The 14,658-nt window shown below is 43.7% G+C and overlaps 1 protein-coding gene across 10 annotated transcripts in view; it reads left to right on the top strand.

Moving 5' to 3' along the window:
• Window positions 1–14,658, top strand: part of Nmnat3 (nicotinamide nucleotide adenylyltransferase 3) — a 100,633-nt gene that overhangs the window by 84,955 nt on the left and 1,020 nt on the right. For 4 of the 10 annotated variants that reach the window (XM_020180166.2, XM_020180162.2, XM_074060326.1 and 1 more), the window contains 2 exons: window positions 2,858–3,041; window positions 8,959–9,038. The exons of 1 other annotated variant lie outside the window; for it this stretch is intronic. In XM_020180166.2, the coding sequence (XP_020035755.1) occupies window positions 2,858–3,041; window positions 8,959–9,038 (264 nt within the window). Of the gene's footprint in view, window positions 1–2,857; window positions 3,042–3,298; window positions 3,435–8,958; window positions 9,039–14,658 lie in introns of all 10 variants that reach the window. 5 more of the 10 variants (XR_012443288.1, XR_012443289.1, XM_074060327.1 and 2 more) reach the window with 5 other exon arrangements.

Below are 14,658 nucleotides of genomic sequence, written 5' to 3'. Positions count from 1 at the left end.
TAACTATATGTGCGTGTGATACACATGCATACATGCACACACTGTTGCCTGATGTCTATGCATAAGCTAACACAAGTCCTACTTACAAATTTGTGCTAACTTCCCTGCTTCAAACATACAGATCTGATGTCATTCTCAAATCCTTGTCATTCCTACAGATAGCTGAAGGAAAATCTAAGAAAACTGGGTCAAACAAATTTACTTTCAAAACCATAAAAATGATGGTCATCAGTCCAGTTGTGTTTCTCATTCATAAACAAAATCAGATTTCTCATCTGTTCAAAATAATGAACTTAATAGAGTTAGTATTTCCCATGTGCAATAGTTAGACCCCAAACCACTTTCAAATGCATAAAATTGTGTTTAAAAAAATTAAAGTATATGTGTTGGATAATATAGCCTGAACAATTTCATTTGATTGAAAATACACGTGGTATATTTTACCACCATACTTTCTGTACCTCTGTTTTGGCAGGATCTTGTAAATGGTCCACTAAAACATTTTCTTTTGTCAACCTTGGCAATTTTTGACTTTTAATTGAAACATCGTATTTACGTACACTAAATGTGAACGTTGAGGTATTTGAGTCTAAAGATACCATCTTATATTGTGTTTTCTTTTTGTCACACATTCTATGTTTCTTTTCTTGGTTTGAGACAGTCTCATTATATAGCCCAGGGTGGTCCCAAACTTCAGTCCTCCCAGTTTCCTTCTCCCAAGTAGTTGGAATTAAAGGCATGAACCACTGTACCCACCAGCAAGCTAACAATCAGTAATGCTGACCAAATAGAACAGTACACGGAAGGGCCCCAGAGTACACATTCTGTTTCAGCACACAGAGCATTCATCAAAACTGACCATAAAAAACAAGAACCAACACATTTCAAGAGATTAAATCAATTTAGAGTGTGTTCTCTGACCATAGTGGCGGTAAGCGAGACATGAATGACAAAAATATAACCCCAAATCACAATGTGTTTGGTAACTAAGAAAAATGCTTCTAAGTAACTCATAGATCAAAACAGACATCATAATGGAAATTAGAAAAAAATCATGAGAATACTACATATCAAAATGTATAAGGTATAAGTTAACGTGCTCAGAGGGAAATTTTACAGCCTATGTGGTACATTTTAGGAAATAAGACAAATCAAAAATTTCAAATTAATTAACTGAGCAGACATCACAAGAAGTTAGAGAAAGAGCAGCAAAATAACACCAAGATAGTAGAAGGGTAGAATTAATAAAATTAAGAATAGGCTAGGTGTGTGGCTCAAGTAGTAGAACACCTCCCTAGCAAGTGGAAGGTCCTGCGTTCAAACCCTAGGACCAAAAAAATAAAATAAAATAAGAATAGCAACCAGTGAAACAGAAAACAAACAGTCAGTAGAGAAAATCTATATGCCAGAAGTTGGTTCTTTGAAAATAACAAATCTTAGCAATACTGCACAAAAGAGAGACACACCCATCAAAGAATGAAAAAACTTCTGACTACAGGTGGTACAGACATTAAGCCAATGAGAGGGCATTGGGAAGAACCTTAGGACAGTAAATTTCAAAGTTTAGATGAAATGGACAAAAATAAGTCACCAGAACTTTAGCTTCATAAGACCTCACTGGTGAGTTCTGCTGAACGTTTCAGAACGGCAGCTCATCCCCATGCTGCCCTCTTGGAGTACAGGGGAACAGGGAGCTCCCCAGCACACTCGATGAGGATGCTGGGGAGCTCCATACCCAATCCTGGTTAGGGCAGTAAGAGAGAGGAGAGTTAGAGACCTATCTTCCTTCCTAAAAATAACTAGCAGAGTGGACCCATCAATACACAAAAAAGAGATCTTCACCTGGTTGGGTTTATCTCAGGAATGCAATGTTACTTTAAGATCAGAAAATTAATCAACACAATCCACTACATTAGCTGACCAAAGGAGAAAAATTGCACAGTCATTTCAAGAGTTGCAGAAAAAAGCATTCAATAAATTTCAATATTCAGGTATGACAGATGCCCTTCAACTAGAAGTAGTAGGAAATGGCTCTTAAAGTAGTGTCATGAGGCTCTACCAGGCCTGGTGTGACAATTACCCTGGTTTGGGGACTTAACACATCATTTTTTCTCTGGTCAGACAAATCCTTGTAGGTTCACAGGATCCATATGGAAGTTTACCAACTAGCTAGTCTGTTCCAAGGAAGGCTTACTCCCATTGGTAGCACATCCCTCCAAAGTCACAGTGGGGCTGGGTGTCAGTCACGTCCCCTTACCCATCAAACCTGGACATGCTAAACCCCACCCTTCATCTTCAGCCTCACAAGCTCATTTGGAGCAGGGCATGGTGAGGCATGTCTATAATCACAGCAGAGCCAAGAGGATCAAGAGTTCAAGGCCAATCCAAGCATAAATAAGGAGATGCTATCTCAAAGAAGATTAAAAAACAAAAGGGCTTGGGGGTATGGCTCAAGTGGTAGAGCTCTTGCCTAACATGGGCAAGGCCCTGGGTTCAATCCCCAAAACTGCAAATAATAATAATAATAACTTCCTGTTTTCACTATTTGTCATCCCACACGGGGACCTCATGGTGTTCCTCAAACATATTCAAACCCTACCTATCCACATTGCTGTAATGCCCATTGGCTGGGCTCTAACCTCCAGTCTTCCTCTCGGTAGAAGTGCTGTCCTGGGTTGTAGAAGACTGGCGTCACAGAGGCAGTGATTTTGTCCCTGGTCCTTGACCCACCCAGAGAGAATGGCAGGGTCTGCTCCCACTTAGAAGAGGCAGAGATTTTTAGTGCCTGCGTGAATTCTTGCTGCCAGATGGCACACATCCATCTGTAACTACAGCATCTCTGCTCTCCCCTGCCTAGGCATGTACCAGGTGATCCAGGGCATCATCTCACCTGTCAATGACAAGTATGGGAAGAAAGACCTGGTGGCTTCCCATCACCGAGTGGCCATGGCCCGGCTGGCCCTGCAGACGTCTGACTGGATCCGTGTGGACCCCTGGGAGAGTGAGCAGGCACAGTGGATGGAGACAGTGAAGGTGCTCAGGTGACTGTGGTCATGCTGCCAAGGATGACGTGTGCAGGGTGAAAGGAAGGGACAGATGCTTCAGCCAGACCCTCTCAGCCAGGACCTCTTCTAGATCTCTATTCTGGGGGACAGGAGCCAACAGATTCACCTTTTCAGACAGGTCCCCAAGCAAAATATAAATTACAGCCACCATCCTTCAGGAAGCACTGTGGGAACCCCCTCTCCGTCTTGGTTCAGGAGCTGTAGCGTCCTAACCCCCTTCCCTCACTTTGCAGCTGTGTGACTTTGAGCAGGTGACTTAGCCTGGCTGAGACTCATTTCTCACTTGCAAAATAAGGACAATAAAACCTAATGAGGATTTCTTGATGCAAAGAACTTTCCTGACCTACAACCACCACCTAATAACATTCAGTAAGTGGAATCTTTTATTAGTTTCATTATTGACTAGGTTGCAAACTGAATCTACATAATAAGCCATCTTTTCTATTTGCACAAATCCTGGCTTCTCTAAATCCAGACTTTTATGTAAAATAGAAAAAAATACTATAAATCTAGAAATAGTTACTTGGGGATTTTTTTTAAATCCTCTGAAATTCCTATTAGGTTCAGCAGGATCATCACAAGCGTTTGAAAGCCCCGGGCCAGACCTGCACATTAGGACAATGGTTACTGAATTGTACCCATAAGCAGGGAGTCCCACTGTCCTGACTGTCAGAGAGGAGTGTGAGGTAGACCTGCCCCATCACCAGTGACGAGCTCTGCAGGAAGGGGTCACAATTCCTGGACTGTGTCTTTTATTTGGAGACTAGGGTTGTCAGGCAATAGGGGAACACAGGACAAGGCCTGTTCATTGTGTGTCCTGATCTTCATTTTTCACTTACTTTGTAAGGTGCTAGGAAAAAAAGTTTGAGTTTTTTTGTTTGTTTCATTAGGGGTATTGGAGTTTGAACTCAGGGCTTCAGTGCTGTGAGGCAGGCGCCCTACTGCTTGAGCCACACCTCCAGCTTTTATTCTCGGGTCATTTTGGAGCTGGGGTCTCGCTGTTTGCCCAGGCTATCTTGGACCTCAGTCCTCCCATTTTTAGGCTTCCTGCCATCCCTGAGATGACAAGCATACACCACCACACCCAGCTTTTTTCTGTTGAGATGGGATATCACAACGTTGGGGGTTTTTTGTTTGTTTGTTTGTTTGTTTTGTCCAGACTGGCCAGGAACTGCAGGCCTCTTGATTTCAGCCTCCCACATAGCTTGAAATGACAGGCACACACCACTGCAATCAGTTAGTGGTTGAGATGGGGTCTTGCTAATTTTTTGCCCAGGCTGACCTGGAACTGTGATCCTCCTCGTCTCGGCCTCCCAAGTAACTAGAGTTACATGAACCACCAGCCAGCTAATGTTTATGCTTTTAGTAAAGGTGAACATTGAGACTGCATGTCCTAGTTCTTGTTTTTGGCTATACTGGGGTTTGAATTCGGGGCCTTGCATTTGCTAGGCAGATGTTCTATCACTTGAGCCACTCTGCCAGCCAGCCTTGCATGTCCTCTGGCTCTTATTACTTTACCTTCTTCTAGAGAAAGGACAGCTAAAAGCATTCAGCAGGTACAGTGCTGCTTCAGAACCTGTTGCCAACTAAAGGGAGACTATGACAAAGTTATTGGGATATGTGCTCCCTCCTCATTTATCTGCCCCAATGTTGACACAAGCCCAGACTCACCTGTTGAAAACTGCATGAGGAATAACTTACACCAAGATCATCTGTTTAGAATGAGCACAGTCATCTCTCCTTAACTAGCCTAATTAAGGCAAATAGAAGGAAGACAACAGATATCCCAACAAGTCATTTAGTTTTAATAAGTAGTCAGGAACAGGGGCTTTCTCCCTAACCCTAGGACAAGCAAGCTTCCCTAGGACACAGGTTTTGGAGCCAATGACCAATGTCATTGGCCTCCCTGAGCCTCAGTTCTTCACCTAATAAAATGGAAATGGCATCACCTAATTCACCACAGGATACTGTGTGGACTAAATGAAATGACCTACCTGGCATGGAAATGCTAAATAACGTTAGCTACCCTAACTGGCATCCTTAATGCTGGCCTGTGATTGGTCCTCAAAACCAATAAGTCATTCATGGACACATAGGTATTGCCCAGAGTAATTAAATGTCACTGGTGACTCTGCTGCAGAATGCAGGGAGAGGTGAGCAGAGATTTTACTGAACACATTTTTCTTCCTTCCTTCCTTCATTCCTTTCTCCCTTCTTTCTTTCCCACTTTCTTATTTATTTGTTACTATATTGTTTAGAACTCCTCAATACAGGCCACACATTGGAACCTCCTAGGGAGCTTTTAAAAGTACAGATGCCTGGGTCTCACCCATTGGTCCAGGGTAGGATGTCAGAATTTTTAAGAGCTCCCTGGTGATTCTAACCTGTGTCTAGAGCTGATCCCCACAGTGTGTCACTGAGCATGTGAGTCTGGCTTATGATCAATAATGAGATCTACTCAAAGCAGTGGTCCAAACCCTGCTTCAGGAATCACTGGGAAAACTTAGAGACTGGTTTGCTGGGGTGGACTCTAAGCATGGGCATTTTTTGTTTTGTTTTAATGGTCCTAGTAATTTATGTTGACCTGCCATGGTTTGAGAATCAGTGGTACAGTCAACATGGTTTCAACAGGCAGCTGATTAAGATTTTTTTATTAAGATTTTTTAAAGTTTGAAAAACTGGCTAAAATTATAAAGTGGTTTTAGAAGCACGATAGAAATCAGCCCATAAGTTGCCCCACTTGGTATCCTCTTGATAGAATCAACAATGAATTTCCATGATAGTGACATAGCAACAAATGTCACTGTAACGTAAATTCACTGTGAGGTTTATTGAGGATTATTTTTCTCCTTATGAAGTGGTTTAGTTTTATGCTTTCCAAAGTCTAGACTACCTTTTGTGTCATTAGGGCTTTGATAGCTATGTCAGTTTTTTTTTCTCACTGTGACAAATACCTGAGAGAAACAATTTGAAAGGAAAGATTTATTTTGTCTCATGGTTTCAAGTTAGCTGGCTCCCTTGTTGTGGACTATGGTGAGGCAAAGCATCATGGTGGAAACAAGTTACTCATCTCATAGCAGCATGGCATCAGAGAGAGAGACAGAGAGGGGCCTGAGACAAGATACAGTACCCAAGGACATGCTCCCAGTCACCTACCTCCTCCAGCCAGGCTCCACCTCTGAAGTTTCCATCACCTACCAATACTGCCAGGAAATTATGAGCCCATCAGTGGATTAATCCATTGATTACGGAAGAGTGCTCATGACCTCATCATGTCTGAATGATTATATCCACCATCTGGGGACCAACACTTCAACACACAAGCCTTTTGGGGAGACACTTCATATCCCTTGCATAAGAATAACTTACTCATTTTTCCCCATGTTGTGGGGAAGAAGGCCTTAGTCACAATACCATTCCACTTGATCCATCATCCATCATCATTATCATCGTCGTCATCATCTCGTGGACTCATTGCTGACATAATCTCATGCCATTCTTATTTTATAGATAAAAAAACTGATGCTCAAAGAGACTAAGTTAATCACAGTCCCACAACAAATAAATAAGAGGTGGAGCTCCAGCCTGCTCAGCTCTGAAGTCATGCCATGGCTATTTTCCAAAACAGTGATCTCCTGACTTTGGGGATGTGAGATGGTTGATGGTTGACTTTGCTCTGGCCACAGTTACCCTCCAGAATGGCTTTCCTAGAGACCAGTGGCCTCCAAGGACACAGAGTACATGTCCCCAGAGTCAGTTCACATCAGGGTATCACTTAGGCAGGCAGCAAGAAAAAACATGGCTACTTCCCCAAGAGACTGAGGAAGTTGTGAGGAAAATGTGCTTAGTACTAAAAGTAGTCATTTGTACAACAAAATTCAAAGATCCTGCTTATATCCAAAGCAGGGTCAACTTGAACTAGAAGCTTCAAGGTAAATAAAATAACATAACAATCACCAGCTTTAATTCATCCCTGACTAGATGTGCCAGGCTCTTTCACATATATTATATGTAGTCAGATCAGCAACTGTGGGAGGTAGGTGGGTTTAGATGAAACAATGGAAGATCTGAAAGTAATTATTCTGAAACTCCTACAGTTAGAAGGTACGGGTGAGACTCATGCCCACCTCAGTCTGATGAGAGAACCCAGACCAACACAGGAGGGAGCCCTCAGAGAGGAAGCTTACCAAAACCAAGTAGTAGAAAAGTATGGAAACAGCCCGGCCCGGCCCAGAGAAAATGCAGCTGAATCTCTGAACTCATGAGAAGGGCTTTGGCCCAGGGTTGGATGTATTAATTCATTCACTCCTTCCATCTGTCCCGAATTCAGCAGACTTTAGGTGGGCATTTTCTTCTTTAATGATTTTGTTAGCATATAATAGTTGTATAGGAGGATACATTGTGATATTTACATATATGTTTACAGTATATCTTAGTTGGATTTTACCCCCTCCATCATTCTCCCTCTTCCCCCGCTCCCACTTTCTTAGAACAATTTCAACAGGTTTCATTCTTCTATTTTCATATATGGATTCAAAACACATTCACCGTATACACCCTCATTTCCCCTTTCCTTGTGCCTGCCCCCCTCCCACTGGCACCCCCTCCCCAGAAAAGATTTATTTTCCCCTTTTGTAGATGGGCCCTCACTGAATGTGACAGTGAATGAAAGGGGGCCCCTGTTCACAATCTGGCAGGAATACAGGCTGAGAGCAATGATTATAATAGCAGCTAACATTTACTGAGCACTTTCTGTCTGCATGTATCCCAGTAATAATCAGCACCAGGCTGCCCTCAGGTAATTTTCAGAGTAGAAGCTCTCTGTCACTCATGGTCCTGTGATAGCCGCTGTAGATAAGGATGGCGTTAACTTCCGCAGTTAACAGTTGAGGTCAGTGGGGCTATGAGAGTCTCAGTGACTAACCCAGGGTCATACAAGCAGGATAGCCTGGACTTGAACCCACGCACTCTGGCCACAAAACACCTGCTTGTTCTACCAGACACATTCGTAGTGAATGCATCACACAGGCAGTGGAAGACAGGAGGCCAGATTGATACAGGAAATGGTGTTTGATAAGAAAAGAAGGTGTAGGCATCTCCTGATGTGAGGAAGATAGATTGCTTAAAATGCTGAGCAGGCCAAGTTGGTGTAAGTCTAATTGTATCTGAAATGTTCAGTGCACCTTTCGTGAATTAACTTCCTTCATCTTCATAGCCACCCAGCAGGGGTGGGTGCCAACATCAGACTCTATTTGCAGATGTAGAACCGTCCACACGGACCAGAAATCATTCACCCAGGGTCACACAGATAGCCAGTGGGGAAGCTAGGATTCAATCCAGGCTATCTGACTCCAAGTCCTGGCTCTCAGCCACCACCTTATTGCATTTTTAAAGTAATTTATAACAAGCATCTTTATTGAAAGCTAGGTTTTGGCCATACTGTGTCAGTGCTTAATGTGTATAGCTAGCTCATTTACCGTCTCAAAATCCTATATACAGATGTGACCATCTCTGCTTTCCAAATGAAAATACATGTATTGAACTTGGATCTGTCTGTTTCCAATAACCTGTCCTTAATCCCTACTCAATACTGACCCCTGTGTTCTTAAAGTAAGAAATACTGGAGAAAGTACGAAAAGAATGAGGCTAACTTCCCCACTTTCACCCAAATCACACAGAAGATTGCAAACTGTCTTGTATAGGACTCTCCATAAGGACCCAGAGGTGACTGCCTCTGGTCCCATCACCTGGTACATAGTAGGCTCTTGACAGATATTTGTGGAATGAGTGAATTACCATGCATAGAAACAGGTTGTGACTTAAGTTCTGAGAACCCCGGGGTGGCTATGGGGCTTGAGGATGACACACCTGAGCCCATGTGTTTACACCACAGGCACCATCACAGCGAACTGCTCAGATCTCCACTCCCAGTGGAAGGTACAGACCGGGGCCAGGCACTGTCAGTCCCTGCAGGTGGGTGCTGACCTCTCATCTGCAAAGGTGGGGAGGGGGGATATGTCGGGTTCTTGTGAGCACTACGGGGTCACGACTGCAGAGGGCTTAAGCCCAACTCTTTGGGTACAGACAAGGAACTTGAGGCCCTTTGGGTTGGGGGTGACTCTTCCAAGATCAAAGGTCAGATTAGACTACCTGATCTCATAAATTGTTGTGCTAATTTGGGATTTGCTGCCCAAAGGAATTTACCTACCCTGTGACTTGTGCGTGTGACATGGATTACAGGCAGGGCCACTCAGGGATAAACTGGTGAGTGGTGCTGGGGTTCTTTTAACACCTTTAGCCATTTTGAATTCAAAATTTGCCCTGATAAAGCCTGGATAGCAAGACTAACACTTCTAGCAGTTTCTCAATGGTTTCTCTCAAAAGGAAATATGTTTTTAAGGGAAGCCAATTTGGATTGTCTTCTTAATTTGCCACCCCAGATTGCTAACTATTGTCATCTCCTGGTGTCACGTGGAGGCTTGTTGCCTGTGATGCCAGGGTATAAGTAGCCCAGGTGTCCACAGCCAAAGGCATGGGCCAATAAAATAAGCAGGGCATTATGTGGGGAGAGTAGGACATGCTGTGAGCAGGAAATCACAGCCCCAAGGGGTCAGAATTCCAGCAGACCACCTGCAGAGCTCTCCGCAGGTGTCTTTCACTGGTTAAGACACTACTTTCAGATCAGAAGGGTCAGGATGGGCTGCCAAGGATAAATACACCTAAAATGGTGTCTTTCCTGTAGGACTTTTCAGAACCTTCATGTGTCCGTGCGTTATGACTCAGAAAAAAAAAGGAGGGGAAGCAAAGAGCCACTCCTGTCACCTTTTAGCCATGGAATTCTTTTATATATATGCCTACTAGTATTTCTTAGAACTAGTACTCCCAGAGCACAATGAAAACACTCTTCTACCTGGTGGAAATGCCACCAGGCCCAAAAGGCGCCCTTTAGTCCCTGATGCTGGCCGAAGGGTCACATACCGCAGAATTAACTGTGGGGCTGGTTAAACACACTTAATACCCAGGCCAGTCCCCAGTCCTGCTGAGGGGAAGTGGGATTGAGGAGTCTGGATGTTTAGTAAGTACTTGGGATTTGTTTTACAGCCAGTTTGGGGGACTGTGCACTGGAGTAAGAATCTAAGAAGGACTTATAGTGCCTTCTGTATAATCCCCTTCTATACATAGCATTAAATGAATTCATCTGTCCCCTGCCTGCTTCTCCTCTTTACCCGTATGGGCTCCTTCCCTTCCAGCCCCAGCCATCAGTCAGCTGCTGCCTCTTCTAACCCATCCTATATACACTCCCTGGGCACTTTCCTGGCCAGGCTCCAGGCTTAGGCTGAGAGCAACCCCAGGCAACCCCAGCCCTGCTCCAGGCTGCAGATGATCTGTGAATGGGGTGAACCTGGAGGCAGAGGCAGCCACACCCAGACTCCTAAGATACAGAAGAGCAGGCTAGGGCGCAAAGACAGGAAACAAAGTCATGTGGGGAAAGCCAGGGCCTCCAGGGAGAGGCAGGAAGCAGCCATTGTGAAGGGGGTGGTGCTAGGCTGACTTGCCTGTTTTGCTGGCCTGTTCCTTCTTGTCTCACCTGTTAAAAAACGCTGCTGCCCTGTGAGACTCCATTTAGAGCCCACCTTCCCTGTGAAGCCAGGCCCAGCTGCTGTCCTATCTATGGGCTTTCGCCCTCTGCCAAAGACCCCCTCCCCCATTCCTTCCACTTTCACTTTTCTAGGAGCTCCCAACTCTAATCAACCCAACAGTATTTGTACTGTCACAGCCTATTTAAATCCTAAACCCTACTCATCTTGTTCTCTTCTAAAGAAACTGTGCAAAAGTTTACATGGAAGTGGGCTTTTCCATTTACAAGAAAAAAAAATCCTTATACCACTTGCTTGACAAACTCCCCTTCTAGGAGTCTAGCTGAGGAAACAGAACTTTGGACACAGATTTATGCAAAGATGTTTATCACAAAAGTTTTTTTACAATGACGGAAAATAAAAGCAACCTTAATTCCTTTAATTATAAAGGAATGTGCAAGTAAATCATACCGTATACATAAGATGAAGAGTCTACATAAAGGTTTTGATGATATGGAGAACTGCTTATGAAGAAAGTGGGGGGGAATCAGGATATGACACAGTATCTATTACCTCAGGTATATAAAAAAGAACATATTTGACATTTGTTTGCATGTCTAAATCAATAGAAAGTCTAAGAAAAATATGCCAAAATGTTGATGGTTTTTTAGAAACCAGAATTATTCTAATTGTTGCTGTTGTTATTTTCTGCCTGAAGCACATGGCTACCATATGTTCCATAAGAAACATGTGTTTCATGTTTGTAATCAGAAAAAAACTAGAGCAATTTAAAAAAGTAAAATGGAGTTTTTCTCAGTCTAAGTTTGGCTTTGGATGAGATGGCAAGTATGTTACCAGTGATGGATTTCTAAGGAACATTTTGTTGCTGGCTCTTTTCTTGTGTAATTTTACACCCCGGGACTGCTGATCTCAGCACTTTGGGCTGCAGAGCCTGGCTTGGCCCCTCACTTCTGTGATTTGCCATCCCCCCTAGATTCACCCAAGTCGTGGCATTGTTGGTTTCTGGGGCCACTTGGGTGTTATACTTTAGAATCGATGATGCTTCTAACCTTCAACTGCTCAACTGTCTGGCTTTTGTGAGGGCCACCCCTGCCCTTGACCTATGGGACTCAGCACAGCTCAGCAATGCTCAGAGGATTCCCTGACAAAGAGACGTTCGATCTGTGTTCACTTTACACCGGATGGTTAGTTGGGCACTTCCCATCGTACACCATAAGCCCATTCCTGGCCATCTCTGGTGTCTTCCTGTGTAGACCCTGGCACCCCTCACTTCTGAGTGTGTTTGTGGTGTGCTGTGACAGCTGTGTTCCTACGCTGTCCCAGGTAGAAAATTGACATTGCATCTCTCCATCTCTCAGTGTCCATAAGCTCCATAGGAGGTCCCAGTGTCAGCTGTCCCTACTTTACAGCTGAGGAGACACATCCATAGGCAAGGTGACTTTCCTGTGGTCCCAGCAGATACAAAATTCATACCCAAGGCTCTTTAATGTTATCAACTTAGGGCAACCCAGCAGCCAGAGTTAAAGGTCCCCATGGTCTCTGTAAATTTTGGCTTCATCTGTTTTCAAAGGCCAGAACTATTCAAAGACAGAGACCCTACCCTAAAATGCCCACAAATACCCCATTTCTGTCACTGTACCACTGTTGGACAGATCACATTGGCAGCCTTTACATTGCTCCCTGGAGTTATCTGTTTTGGACTTGGGCAGACTTGCTCAATCTGGAAATTCAGTAGCATTGGGTGAATAGGTTTGAAAGGACTGTGTGAATACCTTTGGGAGACCTGAGACAGGAAAGTCCGGAGTTAGGGTCTGGGGCACACATGGTCCTGAGAGTTGATCCATTGCACGGTATTGTGACAGCCTCACAAATGTTCCTTAGATATAGGGGACTGGGGACATTCAGGCACTTGTCCTCTCTAGGAAAAGCTCAGAGTGATTAGTATTCCTTAGTTGCATTGTTAAGGAATCAAACAGTACCTAATATTGTAGCTAATATGTGGAAACTGTCCCAACAAAACCCACTTAGAGAAGAAGAGGTTCTCTGACCTGTGGGAACAGAGGGTATGTGCTCCAGGAGACCCTGAAATTAAATGTGCTTCATTCAACCCCCCTCCCGTAGGAAGACCACATAGAAACCACCCATGGTTTGAAAAGCCAAACACTGGTCTCTTGCCAAACTACAGTGGTTGGATAAATAAGAAATTAGAGAAAAACCTCACAGTTGTAGCACAATACAAATCTACATATATATTGTAGGCAAGGAGACTGGCCAAAAAAAAATGTGAGTTGCTGAATTAATTTATAAGTGCATCTTTGTTGGTTTAAAAAGACCATACATTTAGCACATAATTCATAAATGTTGAGTGGAAATTTTGATGAATGTTTTGCTAGATAAGTGGGTGAATGAATGAATGAATGTATGAAAAGCAGTTAAAACATATAGCCCTGACTCTGTGGCAACTACTGTTCTAAGTATATTAATTACATTTATAAACTCACTCAGTTCTAAAAGACCCTTGTAAGGTAAGCACCATTAGCAACCTCATTTTAAAGTCACATGAGTTACTGAATAGCAGAGCCAGAATTTGAATCCAAGACACCTGGCTCTAGAGTCTTAGTTTGAAATCACCAAGAGTCCAGCATGCATGAGTGAAGGGAAGTCCAGTATCATTTACTAGACCACCATTATGTTGCTACAGTGTTTGAGAAGTGTGCTTCCACAATCACATCTGATCTGTGGCTTTGAATAAGTCCAGTTTATATTATCTTGTGGATGGGGAAGCTGAGGCACAGAGAAGAAGAAGTCTTGGCTCCAGCCCAGCCCAGCATGTGCCCAATGAGGGGAGACCCCAGACCTCTCCGTGACACTGCCAGTGTCCCACGTTCCATTCTGTACCCATCCCGGTGTTCCTTTGTAAACCTACCTCTGCCCACATCCAGAGTCCTTCAAAGGACCCAACACAGGAACCTAACCCAACTGTTCACACCAAGTTCTTTGCCAGTGGGTGGTAACTCGTGGTGATAACGATGGCTTTGCCACCTACTGAAGCTGGAATCAGCTTCCAGAAGGACTAGGGGTCCTACAGCATGCTTGCCACATGGACTTGGCTTTTCCTTTTCAGATTAGTCCACTGGCCCCTTGGGCGCCAGGGTTCCGATTGTGATGTATGTACAGATTCCCACCAGCAGGCGGCGCCAGAACCTACCAGTTACAGATGCCCCACCTGGAGGCTTCTCTGACTAGCTGAGAACCTCCGCTTTCTCTTGCTTCTCTGGGCCTCAGTTTCCCCCTCTGCAAAGCGGGCACAACAATACTTACCTCATAAACTTATTCTGAGGACCATATGGTATTATACACTTGAAGCACTTAGTGGCAGTGCCATACTGAGCTCCTAATAAACATTAGGATTTCTTTTTTATCATTGCATTCAGTGTTCTATTGGAATAAATTCCAAAGGACTATCCACGTTGACCAGTTGTTCTAGAGCTTTGCTGTGCTGGAAAGTAAAGTGAAAAGGCCACCAGCTGGCTTTTAGAAACCTTTTGGCTATCCACAGAGCCTCTATGCTTAATCTGTATGATGACATTTTATATAAAAGCTCTTAATAACACTGGGACTGAAATGGATGTCAAATAGGGCAGCGACCTGTCCCAGGCTCACAGTTTATTGGTCTTAGGTCTTTAGAAATCGTCCTTCAGAAAATGGGCTTCTAGAGACAGCATGGCCACCTCTGGAGCTCTGTGCTATGGTCCCCAGTACAGACTTCAATTGTAGCACTAAAAAAAAAAAATCTTTTGTATAACTTGGTACTTCACCAATATTAAACAAAAGCTGTGTTCATTAAATCGTTATTTACAACTGGATACAGTGAACTCACTTCAGATTCCCTGACACGCTTTCTCTTTTAAGCCATGAACAAGGAGATACTGAGTTTTCCCCACCTTCCAAGGAAAGCCTCTGTGAGATTTCCCATAGAATGTCACTTGATCTTT

This window comes from Castor canadensis, chromosome 17, assembly GCF_047511655.1.
Source record: "Castor canadensis chromosome 17, mCasCan1.hap1v2, whole genome shotgun sequence".
Taxonomy (NCBI): domain Eukaryota; kingdom Metazoa; phylum Chordata; class Mammalia; order Rodentia; family Castoridae; genus Castor; species Castor canadensis.
Note: the sequence above shows the minus strand (reverse complement) of the source record. Positions and strands in the feature narration are given on the sequence as shown.